The sequence below is a fragment of the Cryptomeria japonica genome, chromosome 10 (genome assembly GCF_030272615.1).
Source record: "Cryptomeria japonica chromosome 10, Sugi_1.0, whole genome shotgun sequence".
Classification (NCBI taxonomy): Eukaryota; Viridiplantae; Streptophyta; class Pinopsida; order Cupressales; family Cupressaceae; genus Cryptomeria; species Cryptomeria japonica.
In genome coordinates this window covers 209,224,430-209,249,739 of record NC_081414.1, presented here as the reverse complement: position 1 = coordinate 209,249,739, position 25,310 = coordinate 209,224,430, and the positions used below count along the sequence as shown (strand labels likewise).

The 25,310-nt window shown below is 38.6% G+C and overlaps 1 protein-coding gene across 5 annotated transcripts in view; it reads right to left on the bottom strand.

The window, feature by feature from the left end:
• The window catches only part of LOC131043342 (protein root UVB sensitive 5), a 143,570-nt gene that overhangs the window by 22,945 nt on the left and 95,315 nt on the right, over positions 1–25,310 (bottom strand). For 4 of the 5 annotated variants that reach the window (XM_057976538.2, XM_057976540.2, XM_057976542.2 and 1 more), the window contains one exon: positions 11,203–11,292. The exons of the other annotated variant lie outside the window; for it this stretch is intronic. In XM_057976538.2, the coding sequence (XP_057832521.2) occupies positions 11,203–11,292 (90 nt within the window). The remainder of the gene's footprint in view (positions 1–11,202; positions 11,293–25,310) is intronic. 5 annotated transcript variants of the gene reach the window in all.

Here is a 25,310-nt window from a genome sequence, read left to right as displayed (position 1 = left end):
CTGATTCCTGGCCTTGAAGATGACCTAACTCTGCCTTGTGAAATGATTAGAGACCTAAATTTTGAATATTTTAGCCATAAAGGACAAAAGTGCTCCCGTCCCTCTCCAAGGGACCAGAGCACAAATGTTATTTTATGCATATTTGTCACTGACTTTTCTATTTTGTTTTGTGCAGGGTCTTCCGGAATGATAATTGGACGTGACTCGATACTTTTGAAGATTTTGAAGGCATGAAAATGGTGAATTTTGAAGGTTGCAAGAAAAAGTGCTCCCGTCCCTCTCCAAGGGACCAAGGCAAAGTGCTCCCGTCCTTCACTGAAGGACCAGGGCGAAAAGACTTATTTGAGCCATTCCTGGCCTTGTTTGGTTAAAATTGAGACATCAAAGGCATGGTGAAGGACGAAATAAACATGATAGAGCATCCAGACTTGATCAAAAACGATGAAATGATGAAGTTTTTGCCTAGAAGGTCAAAAGTGCTCCTGTCCCTCACTGAAGGACTAGAGCGCTTTTCTTTATATGCAGAATTTTAGACCTTTTTTGGACATTAACTTTTATTCATAGCATGAAGTAAGATGAAATCTTCCCTAGCAAAGGAATTTCGAGATGAAAAGTGAGACAATTTGGCTTAGAAGGCAAAAAGTGCTCCTGTCCCTCACTGAAGGACCGAAGCACTGAATTTCAAATTCGCACCATCTTTGCAAGGTTAAAGTGATTTTATGATTTGAAGAGGTCAAGGGAGGCATGTTTTGTCCATTGAATATAATTTAAGCAGTTCACAAAAGAGTAAATCAACCCAAATGACAAAAAGTGCTCCTGTCCCTCATTGAAGGACCATGGCACTTTTTCAAGCTTCTCCTCTTTGTTTGATATTTTATGGCAAAACTTGACTTGGATGGGAAGGAAGAATGATGTTTTATGCCTTGGACGCGATTGAAGGTTTAAAAGACAAAGAAATACACCAAGATATGAAAAAGTGCTCCCGTCCCTCTCCAAGGGACCAGAGCGATTTTCCAAAAAGTGCTCCCGTCCCTCTCCAAGGGACCAGAGCGATTTTCCAAAAAATTGCAAATCTCTTGCAAAGACGAGGCAAGTTTGTGATTGAAATGAATGGAAGAAGACATGATTAGCCCATTGAAGATAATTTGGGAAGCTAGCAAAGGACGGATAAGCTTGAAATTGAAAAAGTGCTCCCGTCCCTCACCAAGGGACCAGAGCGCTTAACATGTTATCTAGCCTTTCTCGCCAATTTTGGACAAATTGAGGCCAAGGCGCAAGTTTGAAAAAGTGTTTAAAATGCCTTGAAGTGGAATTAAGATGCAAGAGTTGCAAATTTTGACGACAATCGGCAAAAGTGCTCCTGTCCCTCACCAAGGGACTAGGGCGAAATTTCCAAATGTGCCCATTTACCTTACATTTTGAAATGCTATTTTTGTTTCCAGGACTCAAGAAGGAGTGGGGAATGATATTCTACGCCTGGAGGATAATTTGAAGGTTGATGTGATCAAGAATTTGTGCAATAGACTCAAAAAAGCTCCTATCCCTCACTGAAGGACCAGGGCAATTTTTATGAAATCAACAATTTCCCTCCGAAATTATGCTAAGGCAAGGTTGTGCGAGATAGGAAGGATCTTCTAAAGCATGGTGAACAAAGACTTGACTTCAAAATTTGAGAATCCTATCCTAAAATACTAAAAGTGCTCCTATCCCTCTCCAAGGGACCAAGGCGAAAATCTTTGGAAAATCAATTTTGCCTTGCAAAAACAAGTTAAGCATGCATAGAGTGGACAAAAGAGATCATTGCTTACTCCACAACGAGAATCGACAAATGAAAGGTGAAGGATTAAGGACAAAAGTGAAAAAGTGCTCCTGTCCCTCACTGAGGAACCAGGGCGAAAATGTCCTAAGGCACGTTCCTTCTAAAAATCAAGTGAATTAAACTCAAGACTCCAATTAAAATGCCATTTTAAAATGCCTAGATGAAGTTTTGAACGTGAAAATGAGGAATGCAAGGCCTAGATTGAGAAAAGTGCTCCTGTCCCTCTCCAAGGGACTAGAGCGAAGTTAATGGCATTCATTATTTTTTACCATATTTGGGCGTTAATATCCTCCAAATCACATTAGATGCCAAATTGCTAACTTTGGAATATTTGAAAAAATTAATTAAATTGGCATTTAATAAATTAATTTTGGGCCTCAAAAAATCGAATTTCTATTATAAAGGCATTTAAAATTAATTTTTGTGAAATTAAAAATTAAAAGTTGAGCGCACAAGGCATTATTTTGCCTTTATTTGACAAGTCGGCCTACTCCTTTTGAGGTTTTATTTATTATTTCACCTTTTATTTGCTAAGTCGGCCTCATGGGTAAGTAGAAGGTGAGCGCTCTATATATTGGAGGTGTTTTTTCACAATTTAAATCATTCAATCATCCTTTCAAGTGCGAGTTTGGAGAGCTAATTGAAGGTGCGAAATCTAGCTGGAGTGGAGCGAATTTCTACCAAGTGTGGAGACTAAGGAGGGCGAAATTCATCTTGAAGGCTATTGGAGAGGCGAATTTCTTGCTAGTTTGGAGGATAATTTCCAGATTTTTTGAAGACATTTGAAGGCGAATTTCCAGATCTTGAAGAAGCTAGTGGAAGGTGGAGTTCTTTTCCAAGCTAAAGGAGGTGCATTTTATCCAAGGGAGGCTATGATCTACACTTTGCCTAGCGAAATCTATTTTTTTTACATCATTTCTTATGAGTTTAAAACTCAAAAGAGGAGGTATGAAGAATAATTTTTGAAGTTCTTATTCAAGACTTATTGTGATCCCATTGCAATTTTGTAAAATCTAAGTCTTGAAAATCCAAATTCCATTCATGATTAATTTGAAAATGTATAATTCTTGATTTATCATGACTTTTTTCAAGTTAATATCTTAAGTTTTACCTTTGAAAGGTCTTAAATTTCATGCTTTGAGGTTTGATGCTCAAAAGACTAACTTTAATATTTTGTGTAGGTATCAAATGGAGATCCCGGAAGTTGGAAAATCAAGCCAGATCAAGGACGGTCTCCTCCAAGGACGATCAAGCAAGGATAAGGGCGACCTCCTCCAGCCTAGCATCGACAAGGATGGCTTTCTTCGATCAAACATCAACAAGGGCGACCTCTTCTAATCCAGCATTCCAAGGCGAGGTACATCATTATCCTGCACATCAAAGACACAAGAAGTCAGAGCAAAGGGTTCGTTGAAGAAGCAGATAGTTTCAGAAGAATTAATTAAAGCTAGCTTCTCAACAACATCAAGTTGAATATATACCAAGATACAAGTGTCAGACGAGGTGGCATCCTAGTCATCACTCCTCCAGTCGGATTGGTCCACCTCAGCATGTCCAGATTCAATGTACCTAACTCATGGAAGATGGCACAAACTCCGATGTACCTACCCCGGCTATTCATTGGTGGATTTTTCCAGAGAGGACATGTGTCCAATTAATACAATTATTTCATTGGTCAAGCATTAAATGTTATGTAATGGTTGTAACAAACCCTAATTAGGGTTTTCATTGTTGAATCTTGGCCATTGATCTCAAATTGATCTCAGCCATCGAATTGTATTAAAGGCACTATATAAGCCCTGGCATTTCATTTGTAAAAGCAATAGAAGAGAATATATAGAAGCAGTTAATAGAAGATAGATAGAGAGTAGTTAGAAGGTGATTAGCTAGTTGATAGAATAGCAATTAGAGTAGAGTAGAGAGAGAAGGCAAAGATTGTTGCCAAGATGTTGTTGTAAGAGACTTGTAACTTCATTGAAGAAATGGTGAAATTTATGGGTTGATTCGACAATTTGCATGGTCTTTATACTTCTTATATTTGATTTCATGTTATTAGATGAATTGAAGAAATGTGCTTGATTGATGATGGAATTCGTATATCCATACTACTAGCAGTTTGTTGATTGCAGACTTGCCTTGTGTAGTCAACTGGAATCATTCAGCTTAAGCTTAACTTCAGTTGTCGCTTCTTCATTGATATGCATCAACCTGATGGTGTCTATGCCTGCAGTGATGATTTGAACATCATAAAGCTTTCCTTCGAAGATCGCACTAATCTTGTGGAGATGGTCCAGCGATGTCAAAACAAGACTTAGTTAGAATTTCATCAAAGATCATTCATTGCTCTTACATTCTTAGTGTTAGGATTAGATCCTTTCCTCGCCCTCATCTTTTTTCTTTTTTTTAAATCAAAGCTAGTAAGAGCCTGTGTTCCAGCAATATTCAAAGCAGATCAGACATTCAATCATCAAATGTAAGTCCCCTTGTGATTCCAGCAAATCACATCATACCACAGAGAGCTTATCCACACGTAGAGATCCTACAACGAGCAACCTTGAAGTCATCTCGATTGAACCTTTTCGCGACATCTTCAGCATTCGGAGGCTTTATTCAAGAGAGGATAAGGTACCCTTGGCTATTTTATTCTGTGTTTGATAGTGTACAAAATACACATCAACAGGCGCCCAAGTTGCATTTTAACCAATAATTAAACAAGTTCGAACTTGCCTAAGTCCTCAACAATGACTTAATGCATTCTCCAAATTTCAATGCCTAACTTAGGAAATAATAACATTGATATTAGATATAAATATATCTTTTTCCTAAGTCGCCCAATATAACATTAAACAGTAATAAAATAATTAAATATTAAACCTTAGGATAAGGATATAATATTTAATTAAATCACTTATGACTCCGGTACTGATTATCAACAAAATCCAAGATGAAGCTGAGCAATGAATACCACTGAACTGCTACAGGATCAGGACCCTGTCCAAACTGCTAAAAATAGAATTGCTCAATACTGCCACTTAGTAAAAATAGTAAGTCATGGAATACTCCTCCGAAAAACATGATCTTCGCACCCGGAGAAAGAGCTTGGAAAGCTCAGTAAGACAGCATCATCCAAACAGCCAAACCCTAACTTACTAAAAATAGTAAGTTCTCACTTGACCAAAGAGTCAAATGCATGTTATGCCACCTTGGAGCTCATGAAAAACCCAGAAGGAAACCATAGACAGAACTAAAGAATTCCTTCCTGGTAAACCTAAAAAGCCCGAGCAGAACTTCACAAAAGTTGGAAACCCTAATTCTCTTTTCCGCATAGCCTACGGGTCTCCAGAATAGGCCAATGGACCACTGAACTAATCACTACGGAGAAGGGGACATTACAATCCGCCCTTCCCAAAATTGCTTGTCCTCAAGCAATGCCATCACAAGTCCAGAAAATTTTAAACTGATCCGCACCAAAGCAAGTACGATCCTAGGGTCCCATGCCCGTCTCAAGAAGAACCCACCATGCTGATGCTGCGCCACTCTGATGACATCAGCAAAAACATGATGCCAAAACTGCACTAACCTCCCTTGTAACTCCAAAATGTTACCATCCATGATGCTCAAATTGAAAAATCTTGAAGGACTGACATCAATATCGTGTAGCATCTCATGCCTATAAAGCTCTGAGTAATCAATATCAACAATGCCACTATCTATCACAAGCCTGGACAATAGGAAATCAAGTCTACACAACTCACAATCAAACTCCACAACATATCTCCCCAAGGTGTCAAGCGGAGCCATGACTGTAAATTTAGCTTCTCCAAATCTCCCTGCAAAGATGAAAACAATCCTTTGCAAGAGCTCAACAACCTCATCCCCATAGCTCCACATGAATCTACTAGGCCTCAATTGAATTATTCTGATACAATCATGGAGACTTATGAAATCTCTTATAGTTCCCACTTCAAGAACCTCAGAATGATGAACCACAGAGAGCAAAGGTTTGCGGTCCCAATCATAAGTAGAAGAGAGGGCATAAGAATAACCACTAGTTAGAACTTGAACACTTCCCATACACAGATATTGATAGCCCCAACTCGCCATACCTCTCATCTGAGACCATAAACCCGTTCTGCCAAGAGACTGTGAAGTCTGAAAAAGAGTACACCAACAGCCCACCAAGTCTGAAATGAATGACTTGAGATTTGATTTTAAGAAAGTCAGCATCCAAGAAGATGAACAGCTGCTGCAACATAGGAAATCGCCATTCAAAACAACACATCTGCTCATGTCCAAGGCTGGAAAACACCTCCAAGCAATCTCCAATTGAAAACCATTACTTGCATGACCAAAGAAATTGCACCAACTCCCCTGAATGAGAGAACCATAAAGTGAAGTGGTTAATTTGCAACCAATCAGCAAGCCCAAATCTGAAAATCTGATCAATTCTTTTCCAAAGAAGATGCCCAAGAGTATGCATTTGTTCAATGCTCCAATTTTGAAACAATATCTCATGGTTGCAAATTGCACCTAGATCCCAAACTCTGCAATGTGATCCACCCTCATTACTGAAGTCAAAAGGAATTCCCACATCAAACTTGAAAAGTGGATTAACAAATGTCCAATCAGCATCTGTATCATGCAACGAACTATCAACCTGCTGATTACTATCAGAGTCATGCTCCACCCAAACATTCTTCTACTCCGAAATCACTTTTTCTAATCTTTGGGGACAAAGAGCAAGATCATACTCCTCCTGTATGCAGTCAATCTCCTCCATTACCAGATTGATCTCCTTGGCCATTTCTCTATTCTCTTGCTCTCTTAAATGTTTGGCCTCATAGAGCTGACAATTTGCTTCAAGAAGTGTCTCTTGGACACTTTTGAAAGAAAGCCTAGTGGAATCAAGCTCAATGGTGAGCTCACTAACCTCTCCCCTCAATTGCTTATTCAAAGACAAAGTCTCATCAAAAACACTTGGTGGCAACATCTCTATCATGCATCATGTGTAAGAAAACCAATTTTATTCCTTCCATTGTGTTCTTGATCATGTGCAAATCAGCAAGGGGAACATTTTGTTCACATTGGTCTCTTGGTGTCATGAAGATGAACTTTTCAACTAGGCTTCTAATGTCATCCAATCTAGATAAAGTGTGTATTACTTTTTCAGCAGACACCAACAATTCATTCTTCCAATCATAATCATGCAAGGCAAATGTATTGCTGTTATAATGAATACCAGGATCGCAACTATCACATTGGGCATCAAAGTCTTCTAGGCTGTCACAAATCACCTGTGCCTCTTCTAAATCACCCTCAACAATGAACTGTGACTCTAAATCAACGAGGTCACTATGTCTATGCTCAAGATCAGCAACATGCATTGATAAATCAGTCATGTCATCAACACCATCGATGCCATCTTCCATGTAAACATTGTTCTTTAAAACCAATACAATATTAGGATCAAATGTAAATTCATCCCACATTGGATTCTCTTCAAACTTAGTTTCTCTTACACCTGGATCCCAAATGCTAAAAGGCTGATTACTTTGTTTAGTTAAAAAGTGCTCACCATAGCTCCAAGTATCCTCCAACTTAGATCTTGAATCTTCTCTTAGTTTCCACTTCCACACATTAATATTCTCACCAAGAGCAATGCTAGAACCAAGTGATGTTTCATCTTCCCACTCAAAAAGTGGATTGCCATATGTTTTCACTATACCCATCTCAAACAATGGGTTATCATTGGAAATCACAAACTGATTTTCCAAAGGAAGTGAACTGCTGCTATGATTTATACCAAAATCAGAATCTTTGTCATACCTATCAACAGTGACTCCATGGCTGCCCCAAGTCTCATGTACCTCCTCTTCACAGCTCGTTTCATCATTATTTTTAGTTAATTGGTCAACATCATCACCATAATCATCAAATCCCAAACTATGGTTTGTCTCCTTGCTAGGATGAGGTGAAGGTTATGAAACAATACTAGACTCATCTAGTGGGTAACCAAAAGAATTCACATCTCCTTGTGGCTGATCTATCATAGCTGGTTCTATAATCTCAATGACAGTATCCTCTTCAATCTTCATTTGCTCTTCCTTAGCAAACTCAACCCACACAATAGTTCTACTTACATCTTCTGTGAACTTAGTCTCAAGACCTTCATTGGATAATTCCAAATGAGGTTTCCAGACTGCTGTTTTGTTCTTACTGCCAAACTGATCCTTATCACTACCAACCACATGCAAGTCTAGAGGAGTAATTTGGGGCTCTAACACACACTCCTCATGTCTCAAGGTTTCTCCTTCAAGCTCACGGTCATCTTGATGTGTCATGTGCACTTCTCAATTAAAACCTTTGGATTTCGCAATAATCCTTGCATATGCCCTTTTAATGTCAGGATCTCTCATAAGCGTGGTCAATTCTTGTATCAACTCAGATATAGACTTATCTGTTGTAGACATTCTACCAAACTCTGATATGCAACCCCAAAAAACACGAACCAACAGGATGGTAGGGAGAACTTGTGCTCTGATCAACTGAACACAGTGGCTGGCAGTAAAACCAGCTCTGATACCACTGTAATATCCCGGATAATTTTTTTATTTTATTTTACAATAAGATTTACAAAGCAAACACAGTAACTCGTTAAGGTTAGAGAAGTAATCAAGAATAACTAAAAGGAGCACTTCCACCTTTTGTTCACCGAGAGCCCAATCTGGGAGGGCGAGAGCATACGCTGTTCTGGGGATCGTTAGCACCAAAAACCAAATGAAAGATGAATACAATAATGGGCGGCAAGTCAGCCCCTTCCGCTTATCCAGCACGTAAAAAAGAAACTTGGCGGTAAACCAGCCAAGAGAACAACACACCAAGACACAAATCACTCAACCGCAATGTTTCAGCGGGAGGACTGAATCACATCAAAAGCTCAACTCGACTGCTTATTCAGCGGGAGGATGATTACAAACATAAAATCACTCAACCACTTACTCAGTGGGAGGACAAAACTTCATAACTGAATTACAGAGCAAGAAGGTGGCTAAGCCAGCCTCTTCCACTTATGCAGTGGGCAAGCAACATGCAAGAAATGGTTAGTAGTACTACTACTTAACCTTACAATTCAAAAAGAGAAGATTAGAGATGATATCCAATGCAGATTACAGCAAGAAACAACTAACAAATAAACTCAAATCATGTTACTGCTGCTCTACCAAAAATCTGAAGTCAAACAAGCATAACTAGTCTCAACCGGCAACACCAAAATGATCATAACTCACTCAACTGAATTCGGAAACACACCAAATCAAATGTGAATAAAAGATATAACCTGGACGATGAAACATGAACAGAAAACCTACAGTCCAGTCACCTCAAAACAGCCGCACGCATCCCAATGCACCCCTAGAATGGTACAGCCCAGCTGAAATGTATGATTTGCAACTAAAAATCCAATTCTTCAAATCAGCGGCTATAAAATTGCAGACTATATCGCCTCCATGCCACGTTTAGATAGAGCCAATACCCAGAATGAAGGAATCACTTGGTCAAGAGGTATGAGCAAAATATGGTTTCAGCAACTCCGCGATCAGCAGCAAGAAAACACTCCAAAATCCACACAAAACACTCCACACTCAGCAAAACACTCTCTAACAGCACTAGATATACAAGAACACGGCTATGTACTATCTTCCAAGTATGAAACTGAGACTTAGCTAGGAAGCCACACTTCGAAGCTCAGATTTTCAATCACCAAACTGGCAACATAACAATGCAATTTCATAAGCTGTCCAAATGGGAGGCCAAGCACCTATATTTATAGTTTTTCCCCTTTGAAATTCAAATGTAAATGCTCACAAATTCACCCCTCCAGATTTTATTTCATTTCACTATCATATGACATCCAAATGACATTTCATTTCATTTCCCTAGGTGGGTGCCCAAGTTGCATTTTAACCAATAATTAAACAAGTTCGAACTTGCCTAAGTTTTCAACAATGACTTGATGCATTCTCCAAATTTCAATGCCTAACTTTGGAAATAATAACATTGATATTAGATATAAATATATCTTTTTCCTAAGTCGCCCAATATAACATTAATCAGTAATAAAATAATTAAATATTAAACCTTAGGATAAGGAAATAATATTTAATTAAATCACTTATGACTCCAGTGCTGATTATCAACAAAATCCAGGATGAAGCTGAGCAATGAAGACCACTGAACTGCTACAGGATCAGGACCCTGTCCAAACTGCTAAAAATAGAATTGCTCAATACTGCCACTTACTAAAAATAGTAAGTCATGGAATACTCCTCCGAAAAACATGATCTTCGCACTCGGAGAAAGAGCTTGGAAAGCTCCGTAAGACAGTATCATCCAAATAGCCAAACCCTAACTTACTAAAAATAGTAAGTTCTCACTTGACCAAAGAGTCAAATGCATGTTATGCCACCTTGGAGCTCATGAAAAACCCAGAAGGAAACCATAGACAAAACCTAAGTCACAAGCTTCGAATTCGACAGCCATGAAATTCGACAAGGGAAAAATTCGAAAAAAAAATCGGATAAAATTCGCCTTCATGTATACTTCTAATAAATTATCAAAATAGCAACCCTTATTGGAGTAAATCCGAGGGTGACCCAGCAGTTGCAGACACCCATGACCCAATAGATACAAAGCATATACAAAGAATACCCACGACCAGCTGAGTTGTGTTTAGAGGCGGATAGCAGTGCTTTATAGAGGAAATTCAATTAAATTCGATTTTTTTTATAGAAGTTTGAAATTCGATTAAATTCGAACCTCATCCATGAAAATCACCGTTTCCTGTGACTTAGGACAGAACTAAAGAATTCCCTCCTGGTAAACCCTAAAAAGCTTGAGCAGAACTCCACAAAAGTTGGAAACCCTAATTCTCCTTTCCGCATAGCCTATGGGTCTCCGGAATAGGCCAATGGACCACTGAACTAATCATTGCGGAGAAGGGGACATTACATTATGCCTGATATTATTTGTTCCTATAACTAATCAGAGAAAAGCTTGGATGGTCCATTATATTTCACTTTATGAAATGAATATCCTGTCAAGGAGAAGACTGCTATTTAGATGAGAAAAGAGCAATTCACTTCTTCCATCCATCATAAATTCACCATGCAGATTTGAAAGAGAACAGGAAGAGTGGCTACATGTGTGCTTATGATAGAATATCAGGAAAACAAATAGTGCCAAATAAAATGAATAATCTCTCTTTTGATTAATAAATGCATGATGTCTTATTATTTTACAGCATTTTTTTCATCCAATTGATCAAATCCATCTAACTGTGATTTGATAACCTTGCATTTACTTTGCAATTTAAAGAGAGAACAAACCTTGGCTGCAACATCTCCTAAGTTTCCAGAAACAGCGAAGTGGTTTTGAATCACACGAAATGAAGGGTCTTTTAATCCTCTTGCTATAGCCTGCTTGAAACAGTCACATGGAACATAATTGAGTCAATATTATAGTACATACATAATCATGCATCATTTCTGATATTCTTTGAGTACTTGCTAGAAAATAGAATTTAGTTATTTTGAAGTTACCAGACAAGCCATGATAAATGGGAAATATTACCTTCTAAGATTCTACATACACTAAGCAATGCCTAAATGATATCCACAAAAACAGAAGGCTGAAAGCCTACAATCAATAAAACTTATTCGTAAGAAAATTAATGTTGAGAATTCCTAGCTACTAGACACAATAATGTCCCTACATGTATAGTGACAAGAAAATGCCATTTTTCATTTTTGTTCATACATAATTATATTGGCATGTGAGATTTCTTGTGCATCTAAAATAAATTCTGGATGGTATCCTTATAGCCCATGAATGTCCACTCTATGAAAATATAAGGCATAAATGGTGATAAAACTAGATATGAGAAAAAACCTGCTAAATTCGTTGACTGTGTGAAGTGTGAACTACTTGGCTCAGCATAACAACAATTTCACCAATGATACCGAAGCCACTGAAAACATTCCGACTTCTGAGCTCGAAAAGAGACAGCTGCAAGAGACAGCTGCAGGAGGAAATTTGGCATGTGGTAGCAAAAATGATGGCTTTGTCTTGTAACTATGGTGATCCAGGCTCTCTTCCACACCACTCACCAATTGGCATTTTCAAACCTACAACAAGGCCTTATAATTCAAGTTGGACATATGAGAAGCAAAACAATGGCAGATAACATGGGAGATTCCCACTAATTTTTGCATTGTATTTTTCCAAAATCATGCAATGCTTTATCTCATGGCTGTATCCATTTGATTATGCACTTAAATAGTAAGTTCATGCTGTACTGCTGTTGAAAAAGGAATGGCTGTTGTGATAATACAGTTCTACATTGGTATTGAAGCCTTCTTGTTCGTGGTTTGGGTGTAACTGCCCCTTTCGCTTTTGAGCTTGCCTCCTTGCCTTCTTACCTGTCAAAGGATAACGCCTTTTATAAAAACAGAATTTTCTACATCAGTATCATTTATCTTTTTATCCAGAAAAGGGGGAATTCTTGGTCATGGTGTTAGAGTAGTTTGAGACCTACAAAGAATAGCAAAGTTGAGTCCTTAGCTACATCAACATTTCTGCCTTCTCAATCTTGATTCATGAGATTCTAAGATATTTTTTTAAAGCTCAAAAGGCTTGAGATAAGGGCATCCATTGTCCCCTTAGCTTTTCATCATAGCGGCAGAAGCCCTAGGTCAAGCTAGAGCAATGTTAAAAAAACCAAAACCATTATAGGGATTAAAAATTACTCCAAAGTGTTGGTGTGAATAGGAGTATCACATAACTAGTTTGACTATTAGGTCCCTTTCACATCTTATCACTTAAGCTTACACAGGGTACACATACGATACTTATCACTTTATGTCTCAAATCATATGATTAAGACACTTGTCATAATCTTATGTTGTCCTATGTCTCACCTTGGCCTTGAAAGTTGTTAAGCATCCTCCTGAGAATTGAGACGATTGAAGTAAGGTAAGCCTTTCAAGGAAGTCAAATAGGTCTTAGGTTAGGTCTAATATGGGTTTTTTTTTTAGGGTAAAATCCAATTTTGACTAAGTGTTAGCATTTTTGAAGGTGAAATTGTGTGTTCTTGCCTAGGTGAGTTTTGATCAAATTTTTGAAGCAAGATGATGCCTAAAGCAGACAAATCGCTCCTGACCCTCAAAAGGGCCCAAGGCGAAATTTAAGCCAAGTGCAATTTCTTGTTTTTGATGAGCTTGCTAACTGGTTCCTGACCTTGAAAATGACCTAACTTTGCCTTGTGAAGCAATTTGAGACTTAAATTTGAAGCAGTTTGGCCAAAAAATGAAAAATCGCTCCTGACCCTCAGAGAGGGCCTAGGGCGAAAATGATGTTTAAGTCATGTTTGTCACTGACTTTTCTAAATTGCTTTGTCCAGGGTCTCCTGGAAGGATGATTGAACCTGACTTGATGCTTTGGACGGTTTGGAGGCATGAAAAATGGTGAATTTTGGAGACTAACAGAAAAATCGCTACGGACCCTCAAAGAGGGCCCACAGCGAGATTTTGATTTCCTTCATTTTGCAATGAAAAGAGGCCAAGTTTTGATCATAGATGGGAAATAAAGGACTTTCTCCACCCACCTGAGGAAGTTTTGGCTAGAAATGATGAAGGACCTTGTTGAAAACAGAAAAATCGCTACGGACCCTCAGAGAGGGCCCACAGCGAGAAATCTTATAAGGATCATTGTAAGCTTTATTTGGTCGATTTGAGGGGTCAAGAGCATGATGAAGGATAGAATGAACATAACGAAGTATCCAGACTTGATCAAGGATGATGAATTGAAGGAGTTTTGCCCAGGAAAGGAAAAGTCGCTACGGACCCTCAGAGAGGGCCCACAGCGATTTTCTTTGTGTGCACATTTTTGGGCCTTTCTTGGACATAAATTTTTATTCATAGCAAAGAACAAGACAATATCTCCCTTGGCAAAGTGATTTTTAGATGAAAAGTGAAACATTTTGGTCTAGGTAGCAAAAATCGCTACGGACCCTCAGAGAGGGCCCACAGCAAGATTTTCAAATATGCATTATTCTTGCAGGATCAAAGTGATTTCATGAATGGAGGGGATGGAGGAAGGCAAGGTCTATCCGTTGAATATAATTTGGAGGATCAACACAAGAGGAAATCAACCCAAAATGAAAAAATCGCTACGGACCCTTACTGAAGGCCAACAGCGAGAAATCGCTACGGACCCTCACTGAAGGCCCACAGCGAGAAACCTAAAATGAGAAGTTTTCATCCAAGTTTGAGGAAAGCTAAGGTTAGGCATGGGTTAGAAACGATGTTTGAAAAGCCTTGAAGTGAAAAGGAATCATTGAGAATCAATATTTTGAAGGCAATTACAAAAATCGCTACGGACCCTCAAAGAAGGCCCACAGCGATTTTCCAATTTTCTCTCCTTTGTTTGAAGAATTGAGATAAAATCTTGCTTGGACAGGAGGAGGACGTGATATGTCATGCCTTGGAGGTGATTTGAAGATTAAAAGATAAAGGAATTTGCCTAGAACCAAAAAATCGCTACGGACCCTCACTGAAGGCCCACAGTGAGATTTTCAAAAAATGTATGATTTCTTCAAAATGGTGCTAAGGCAAGGTTTGGACAAGGAGAAAAGACCTCCAAGAGTAGGATGAATATTATTTTGCATTTAAAACTTGATTTTGGTCAGAAAATGAAAAATCACTATGGACCCTCAGAGAGGGCCCATAGCGATATTGTTGAAAATCCTCATTTTACCTTGCAACAACAAAACGAATGTGGTTGGAGTGGATTAAGGGAAGGCATTGCCAAATGATGAATGAAGTTTGAATAAAAAATGATGAAGAATCAAGCCTAAATTGCAAAAATCGCTACGGACCCTCAGAGAGGGCCCACAGCGAGAAACTTCAAAATCACACCTTTTCTCCAAAATTGGATTGAGCTAAGTTTGCAATTCAGTGAAAGGACCTAATTGAAATGTCTTGAAGAGATTTTAGAGGTGGAAAAGTGCTAAATTTGAGCAAGAAATGAAAAATCGCTCCTGACCCTCAGAGAGGGCCCATACCGAAATTTGCATTTTCACCTATTTTTCCTCATAAAAAATGTCAAATTTGAAGTGCAACACGTTAACGGGATATCAATTTACCCTCTGGGAGATTTTCAAGTTGAAATGTGAAATATTCAAGGCTAAAAATCAAATGTCGCTCCTGACCCTCAGTGAAGGTCCAGGGCGAAATCCTCATGAAATATCATTAAGCCTTGTTTTAAAAATTAATATCCTCCAAATTGCATTAGATCGCCAAAATTGCTAATTTTGAGGCATTTGAAAAAATTAAAATTAAATTGGCATTTAATAAAAGACATTTTGGCATTTAATAAATTAATTTTAAGCCTTAAAAATCGAACTTCTATCTTGGAGGCATTTAAAATTAATTTTTTATTAAATCAAAATTAAATATGGAGCGCTTAAGGTCTTATTTTTATTTATTTTGCCAAGTCGGCCCCTCCTTTTTGGAATTTTATTTATTTTTTAACCTCTTTCTGCCAAGTCGGCCTAGAGGGAGCAAAAGGGTGAGCGCTCGATATATTGGAGGTGTTTGTTCACAATTCAAATCATTCAATCATTGCTTCAAGTGCGAATTTGGAAGGCTAATTGAAGGTGCAAAATCTGGTTTACTTGGAGCGATTTTCTTTCAAGTGTTGGAGGCTAGAAGGAGGTGGAGTTGATTCTTGTGAAGGCTAAAGGAGGCGCATTTTATTCAAGGGAGAGCTTTGATCTACATTTTGCCTAGCAAAATTCACCTATTTTTGCATCATTTCTTAGAGTTTAATACTCAAGGGAGGTATGGCGAAATCAGCTTGACACCATTGTTGAAGATTTGAATTTTGAACATTTGTTTTTGAAAAATCCAAGTATTGCGTAATTAATTAGGAAATGATAACTTAGGATTTATCATGAGGTTTCCTAATTAAATCTTCCTTTTCACTCTATATTTCTATGCTTCAAGATATATTACTAATTGTGCAATGTTGTGTAGGTGTCAAGATGGCGACTCCAAAGGCAGGAGCATCTACTAGTCGCTCGGCTCTCATGAAGGAAGATCAGAAGAACGAAGAATTGGAGACCAAGATCGTGTCCAAATGGAGCAATATCGGAGATACCAACTTGGGAAACTTCAGTGTGAAGAAGTTTCGAAAGGTCCCTTACATTGGCAAGCCATCACCCGTCGCGAAGAAGATAATTGAAAGTGGCATCATCAAGGCGGCCGGTTTCCCCACAGCAGTCCAGTGTCATGAGCTGATGATCGAGTGTGCCCGCCATTATGACTCACAATCGAGATCGATCGTATCCAAGGAAGGAAACACTTTGGCTTACCTTTCAGAGGAGGCTATAAGTGAGGCTCTCTATCTTCCAGAGCATAAAGATATGATTTACAAAAGCCTAGAAGGAGCCAGGTCAATGTATGAAGATGATCCCGACACTTGCCTGAATCTCATCAACAAGAATTGGTTGCTCAAAAGTCATCCTCGCCTGAACAAGATTCCTAATACACCACATAGGATTGATTTCCAAGAGGAGTACAGAGATTTGATAACTTTGCTCAATCAAATTACAAGGGCTCCTCAAGCCTTCTACTTCGAGAAATGGATGTTCTACTTCATTCAAGTGATTGTCCAAGGGAAAGGAACGATTCATTGGGCCAGGATTATTAGCAATAGCCTGGATGTGTAGTTGAGAAGACTAAGGCCTACCAAGTCGTTCCACATGAGCTCATATGTCATATATGCCTTGATCAGGAGTTTTGAGTATGCAGGGCTACCTCACAGAGGAGTGATCGGAAGAGGACCCGGAGAAGTGAGAGTTTGTGACTCTTATGTTCATTTGCATCATCCACCTGGAAGTGACTACAAGTTAGTCAATGATACCTTCACGATGAACATCACTAGGATATTGCAAGGCGGGGTTCACAATCGACTATCTCTGGATGCCCAAGAGCTTGTGAAGAGGTATGGTGCATGGTTCATCCAGTTTCAAAAGTTTACATATATCAGAGTTCAGGGGTGTCCTTCACCTCCCTACATGTTGCCGAGGTATCCGACAGACAGGATAGTGCTACTTGAGGTAACCCGACAATTGGTAGCTTGTGCAAAGGTATCTAGACTCAAGCATGGAAATGGAATTCCCGTACCTATCATATTGGGGAATTCAATTGAGGTATGTCCTAATACTCAAGCTTCAGAGGATGCAGAGAAGGAATTAGCCTTGTATTCATTCACCTTCTTTGCCCCACGAGAGAATTTTGATCCTTATGGTTATATGGAGGAGACAGTTGCTAGGAAGTACGGACATGAGTTTCAGGTAGAAGACTTTTGGATGAATCTCTCAAGTGATTTAGAAGTGAAAAGAAAGATGCATTCCAGATTACCTTTAGATTTCATCAGGAAATGCAAAGTTTACAGAGTGGCCGATCAAGCTCAGGACAGTGGCAGACATCTCTAGTCATCCTATGACAAAGAAGATAAGAGAGTAAAGATAGATTGGAGCGAGCCTGAGATTTCGGACTTGAGAGCTTTGATGGCTCCAGTTTTGTCATGTACTCGCAGATGGGTGGATGTACAACATCAGAAGTTGAGAGAGCAAAACGTACCAATGACTTTCACTTTAGAGGAAAGACCAGAAGGAGGAGGAGCGAGCGTAAGTGAAGACAATTCTCATCCTAGAGGCGCGAAGAGGAAAGAAAGACCTGAGAAAAGAGAATCCTCCAAGAAGAAGCAAGAGGCCAATCGAGATCACCCATCAGATACATCTTCTCGACATGGAAAGAAGGCAAGTCAAGCTGAAGGTCAAAAGAAGATGGTACCTGAGATTGATGAATCTATGGAATCCATGGTACAGAATGATAAACTAGAGAAGGGGCAAACACCTCAACATTCATCAAGTCAACCTCTACAAATTGATGAGCTACAGGAGGATCAAGAAAGTGATGATAAGGCGACATCTCCTCTCCGAGAAGATGAACCATTACCTAAGGAAATACAAGTGAGAGAGACAAGATCCGCCATTCCAGATTGGTTGAAAGAGAGACTGACAAGGGTGATTGTGATTGAAGATGAGGAGGATGTAATTGACTTAGAGAGCCTTATAGGAAATTCTCAAGAAGTAACAGAAAAGAGGAAGGCCACCAAGATGTCCAAAGTAATAAGGGATGAGACAGGATCCAGGAAATTGCAGATAGCTACACCTGTAGTGGACAAGTATGAAGGTGAAATTCTTGCAGATGAGTATGATGTAGAAACATTTGAGCTTGGTCCACTCACTACTGAACAGGCGATGGATGAGGCAACTGATTCATTTGAAGCACTTAAGGGCAAACTTAAAGAGGAAATGGAAAAGAATAGGAAGCTTGAGAGAGAGGTCGGTGCTTGGAGAGGCTACTTTAGTCATCTCAATCAGCCCTTGAGACGTCAGGATCCAACAGTATCTCCTGTGCAAGCACTTCCCCTTGAATCAGTTGGCGAGGCAGAAAGAGTCAAGAGCTTGGTTCAGCTTATGAGCTCTTGGATTGACAAATCCCACACGGTAGTTGTTGAATTTGCAACAAGAATGATGAAAACAGTCCATCGAGCTATCCAGGTCCTTGAGATTGTCCACAATCTAATGATAACTGTAGTCGCTTTCGCTCACACTAGAGATGTTATCATTCTTGTTCTGCAAGTAATCAGGCAAACACCAAGGAAGATCCTAGCACAAGAAAAGATAATGGATGGAGGAGCTCATAACCTACTTCAGTGGTCAACTCTACTCCAGATGAAAGAGGTTCTTTTCGAAGACATCAACACCAAATGCAATCAAGTTGAAGGCGTCATCCATCCAATTCAGGATAAGGTGTTTGAAGTATTGTGTACCATTCTTGGCAGGGGGATCGAAGTTGAGACAGATGTGGACCTCCAAGAGTTGGAAGAGAGAGTCAAGATCATCTTTTGCAAAGATGAGAATATCATCTCAGATGAGCAACGGGATCTAATGTTCACTACTATGCTCCTGATTGAGAAGATCAAAGAACTCGAACCTGGATGGGAAGCAGCTCTTCTCACTACCTTTGATCAGGTTATCCACTTGGAGGAACGAATGAAGAATCTTCCCGAGATTCCTTTTGCTGAGATTGAAGGAATTGTGTCCAGATTCGTTGCATATGCTAAGAAAGAGCATTGGAAAGGGAACAAGGTTCTAGAAGAACGGTTGTTATAGAATGATGTGGCATCTTAATTATCATTGGTCTATGTTTCCTCGATTTTTGTGCCAATTAAATATTTGACTATGCATTTAATAATGTTCATCTAAAAAGGGAACTTTTTGTAACAAACCCTAATTAGGGTTTAGGTGTCAGAATCTTAGCCGTTGATCTTCTTTTGATCTGGGCCGTTCATTGTAATTGAGGATGCTATATATACCCTCACTCATTTTCATTTTGTCATTAGATATTAAGGAGATAGATAATAGTTAGAGCTTTGGAGAGAAGAAAGTTATTTTGTAGCAAGATTGAGTAGTGAAGAAAGAATTTCGAACAATTGTTGTCTATTTTGGCTTTGAGATCAATAAAATATTGAAGTTATGGTGTTTTATTGCAATTCTTGTGGCTATCTTCATGGTTGTTTACTTTCTTGAATCATTCTCAGTCGAAGTAGTATTTAAGTTTGAAGGACTAAGTGTTGTGCTTGATCTTTGGTGAGATTCGCGTTCCAAACCACTAGCTTCTTACTGATTGTAAGGACGCCTTGTGTGGTCAACTGGAGATATTTAGATTGCTTGAACCTTCAATCATTATTGAACTATTGATATGTATCTTTATGGTAGTATCTATAATTCTTGATGATTTGAAAACCACTAATCACCTTAGAAGATCGCATCAATTTCAGTAGAGTTGTAATTCCTTGGCAATACTGAAATTGGTAGAATCTTACCAAGTCTAGCCTACATTGAGTCATTCTTAGGATTAGATTAGAATTCATCTCTTGAAAACCCTATCTTTTGATCTTTTTTAAGAATTTGTTAGTGATAGGAAATTCTTGTTCCTGCAGTCAAGTAAGAGTAACACAGACCAGCTTTCAAAGTGCGTAAGACCCCTTGAAGAAACTGCATCCACAACGACCACTGGTGCTTATCCACATGTAGGGATCCTACAGCGAAGAACCTTGAAGTCACCCTAATTGATCCTTTTTTTGTGATATCTTCAGCATTCAAAGGCTTTACTCAAGAGAGGATAAGGTACTATTTGGGTATTTTATTCTGTGTTTGATAGTGTACAAAATACACGTCAACAGGTACACATAGGATACTTATCACTTTATGTCTCATATCATATGATTAAGACACTTGTCATAATCTTATGTTGTCCTATGTCTCACCTTGGCCTATATAACTAAGGGTCTCTCACACATTGTACATCCATTCTATTTGCATTCTTTGATAGGAAAACAATTTATTCATGTCATATTATTCTTCTAAGTATTTTGTGCTTTCCATAGGCCTTTAGATCTTGGATGGCTATCTACATTGCCAAATCTTACATGTTATCAGAGCAAGTTGAGGGCCTTGGTTAGTCATTTGGGAGATCTTGAATGCAAATCTTATATTTTCTTGAAGCATTAAGTATGCTCTTCTCTTGCATCCATGGATAATCTAGAGAATCAAAAAGGTTTGATAGACCATATTTTGAGGGGGTTCGTCTTTTGGCTTTGTATTGCAGGTGCATTTTTGGAGCTTATTGGATCATATATGATCTCACCATTGTGCCCAGAGTGCTCAAGAAAGTCAAATTTGCCTTTTGTTTCATCCCAATTGGACATTAGATGGCAAATCAGCAAGGGTTTGAAGTTGGGAGGTGGTTGCCAGATCCAAAATGTAACTATCATTTAGGAGCATTTTGGTTCAAAATAGATCCTACCATCGTGTTCAAAAGGCCCAAAAACATATAGATCTACTATCAAATCTTCGAAATCAAAGCAATTTTCCCAAGGCCTCAATAACTTTTCCCCCCCCTCTCATCGTACAGACATACAACCATCATTAATGCTAGCACAAGTCACCAAAACAATTTGAGGTTAAAAAAAGTATTTAAAAAATCTATTTTTCTTAATTTATTTTCAGAAGTTTCAACTTAAAAATTTATTAAAAAAAAGCATCCTACGAAAACTATGCCTCTATAAGGGGCATGTAATGTCTCCTTCTCAATGATGTGCTTTCAATGGTCCATTGGCCTATTTCGGAGACCCGTAGGCTATGTGGAATGGAGAATTAGGGTTTCAAATGTTGGTGAAGCGAGAACTTACTATTTTAAGTAAGTTAGGGTTTGGATGTTTGGATGATGATGTCTTACTGAGCTTCCCAAGCTCTGTCACTGGGTGCGAAGATCATGCTTTTAGGAGGAGTAGTTCATGACTTACTATTTTTAGTAAGTGGCAGTATGGAGCATTTCTATTTGTGGCAGTGGACAAGATCCTGATCCTGCAGCAGTTCAGTGGTCTTCTTTGCTCAGCTTCATCCTGTTTTTGTTGATGATCAGTATGGGAGTCATAAGTGATTTAATTAAATATTATTTCCTTGTCCTAAGGTTTAATATTTAATTAATTTTATTATTTTTACTACTGATTAATGACTTTGGAATTTGTGCATAACATGATGTCTCCTAGGTTGCTAGGCGAATTGTTTAAGTCTTGAAGGGGGATGCCAATATTAAAAAGAGATGTTATTTTATTCACCAAAGTATTTGCTAAGACATAAATCGTGGTCCTTGCTGGCTAGGCGTGATTTTGACTTGAAGTATGGTGCCATCTTTGGGTCCACTTGGTAAATGAGATGCAAATGGGAAAGATGAATTTGGGCGTATTTGTGAGCATTTGCATTTGAATTTGGGGAGCAAGAAGTTATAAATAAATCTTGAAAAATTACATCGTTATGCTGTCGTATTGGCGTACGAACTTGAAGCTTAAGAGTGTGGCTCCCTAGTATTACCAGTTTCGTACTCGAGACATAGTACTTGTTGAGGTTATTAATTCCTCCTTTAGTCACTCGATCCTTCTAGTATAATCTATCTGTTTATGTTGATGCTGTCATAGGTGTGTAATAGGTTTAATTCTAAGCATCAAAGGTATACCCGCCTAGGTTTTGCAGAGCCTGAAGAGTAGAAGGATTCATATCCTTGTCATGTTGTCCAAGCCCTGAAGTTCTTCATAGATTGAATTGGCTACTTCATAGATCAATTGCAGGTGTTCTTGGGTTATCACTTTTGGTGAACAACACCTCAGTCGGCAATTCTATCCATGAGCTCTCACGTGGATTGCCTCAGTCGGCGATTCTATCCACAAGCTCTTACGTGGATTGCTTCAGTTGGCGATTCTATCCATGAGCTCTTGTGTGTGGATTGCCTCAGTTAGCGATTCTATCCACAATCTTGAGTTATTGTAAGATCGTCACCTTCAAATAACTTCAAAAAATACAAGTGGAAATCATTTGGAAGTTGTCACTTCCTTATGATTTACACAGGGCCCATAAAATAATTATGTATTAATAATAATAATCAATATTTACAATTTTACCTCAGAAGTGGTCAATCTTTATTAGTAAGCTCCCTCTCAATCACAAGGTATTTTGAGTTTCTTCTAGAGAACATATTTTTCTGAACATACATCTGAATTTATGACTTCAGCAAGGGAAGATTGTAGTTTAAGTTTGAGAGGACAAGTTCTTGCAATGTGGCCATATTCGTCACATATGAAACATTGTGCTTTAGAGAAGTTTCTAGGCTTCTTGAATGATCGGTTACCATATGTCTTTTTGTCCTTTTTCCTTTTCAAACTAGAGACTAGAACTTGAACATCTTCATCAACGGGTTTCATGATTCATCTTGATATTAGGTTACAATCTTCTTGAATGCAGTCAGCTTTTAGTCTAGAAAATTTGGGAACTTTGGATCGAGCATTAACTCCTTGTCTAAAGTTTTCCCATGAGATAGGGAGCCCATTTAGAGTTATCATAGTTAGCTCCTTATTATCATAAATGTGACCAATTGATGAGAGTTGGTCCCTTAATTCTGTTATCCTCATAAAATATGAAGTGATAGTCTCTTCCTTACTCATTTTAATATTAGAAAGTTGATTTTTAAGTGTGAGGATTTTGCTCGTGTTGTTAATCTCAAACATGTCTTTCAAGGCTTTGAACATGTCACATGCAGAATCTAACCTTGTAATAATAGGTAGTAGATGACTCTTTACTCCATCTACTAATAACTCCATTGCTTTAATATTGTTCTTTTCCCACTGACCTTGTTCGTCTTTTCCATCAGGTTTAGAAGGATTCTCTATTATTGTTCTTAACTCATTCTTCCTTAGTACCAACATCATTCGTAGTTTCCATGAATCATAGTTTGAGGCACCTTCAAGTCTGTCTTCGAATCTCATTCCATTCATCATTTTAAAATACAAACTTTCAAGGAGATATCAATCTGATCTTAATCGGATCTTCCTTCAGGCGGTTAGGCTTTATAGAAGGAAACCTGGCTCTGATACCATGTTGAGGTTATTAATTCCTCCTTTAGTCACTCGATCCTTCTAGTATAATCAATTTGCTTATATATAAATTGCTAGGTGAAGATGTAGAGCAAATGATCTTTATAAATTACACAGCAATTGTAATATCCTGACTTCACACATATATTTTCTGCAGACCACAAACAGATATATATGTGTTAGAAGAGAACAGCATAACCCTCTATATCGTATACACTAAATTTACATCAGCCTCTCCTATGACATATATGTCCGATCAGTATTGGTCTCTCACAACCACACGCCTGCAATTGCCCCCGATAGAAGATAAATACTCATTCAATTTTGGTGAGAGGTTGTGACCTCAATTGGGGTGGCATACCAAATGAGGGGGTGCAATGTGTAATCACCGATAGGCAAACACGACATAATACGTGCTAACTAAACATAAATAATTAATAAAAGCAATGTGCATATTGGTGATTAGAATGATATATTTATTATTAAATGTTGAAGGCCTTAAGGCCAATTTAACATTTAATTTTATCCGACTGAAGCTATAAATCATCAATAGTACCTAGTTGTGTGGTGTATTCTTGTGACATTTTCAATGCATATTTTCAGTATTTTGGAGTGTGGTGTGTTTTCTAGAGTTGCTGGTTTGCTGTGGCTGAAACAAGTTTTCGATCATACCTTCCTGCCTGAGTGACTAGTCATTCTGGGTACTAGCTCAAACCTTTTTTATGCTATTGGCGATATATCTTGTAAGTTTGCAGCCCATTATTTAGAGTCTTAGATTTTATTTAGCAAATCGAAATTTCTAGCTTAGGCGTGGTTCCTAGGAAGTGCATTGGGATGCGTGCAGGGTGTTTGCGAGTGTTTAGTAGCTCTTTTTGGTGTGCTCTTAGTCACTGCTTGTCTGGTGATTGTTTGGGAGTGATTTTGGGTGAATTGAAGGAGATATGAGTGAGATATGGGCAATTTAATGAGTTTATGTGTTGCTGGTTATGCATTTCCAGCCTGTTGGTTTTTGGTGTTGAGTTAGTTTGGTGATAATCATCTCATGTGTTCAGCATTATACTTCTACTCTATCTTTCCTCTCTATAGTAAGGTTAAGTAGCAGTACTACTAACCGTTTCTGGATTGTATTCTTCATATCCCGCTGAAAAGTGGAAGAGGCTGGCTTGCCGCCTATATCTGCTATTTTGTAACTCAGTCCTCCCACTGCACAAGCGGTTGAGTGATATTGGTTGTAATGATCCTCCCGCTGGTCAAGTTGAGTTTGTTTGGTGTATTCAACCTCCCGCTGAAATATTGCGGTAGAGTGATTTGTGTTTGAAGTATTGTTCTCTTGGCTGGTTTACCGCCAAGTTCCTTGCTTTCCCGCTGGATACGCGGAAGGGCTGGCTTGCTGCCCGATATTGTATTTCAGCAATTCAGTAGTTTATCTCTAATGATCCCCTGCTACCGTATGCTCTCACACTCCCAATCTGGGCTCTTGGTGATCAGAAAGTGTAGGTTCCTTCGAGTTGTTTGGATTTATTTATTCTTACCTTAACGGGTTACTGTGATTGTTTGCAAATGTCATTGGAAAATCAAAAAAAAATTAAGGGGAATATTACAGGGCACCACGTAGCACAACCTCATTGCCCATTGCCAACCCCACCTACCACGCAAACTATGCCAACAATCCGCCAACCAAAAGAATATTCTATATAAGATACTTCATCCAAAGAGCATATTCTATGAGGATTCTTCCTAACTGTCGGTACAAGAATACTCTATAGCATCTTGGAGATTTTGGCACTTAGCAAGAGAATATTCTATCAAACCAAAGAATATTTTAGTGAATGGCATATTCTATAACCCAAGAGAAAATTCTCTACTAACACCA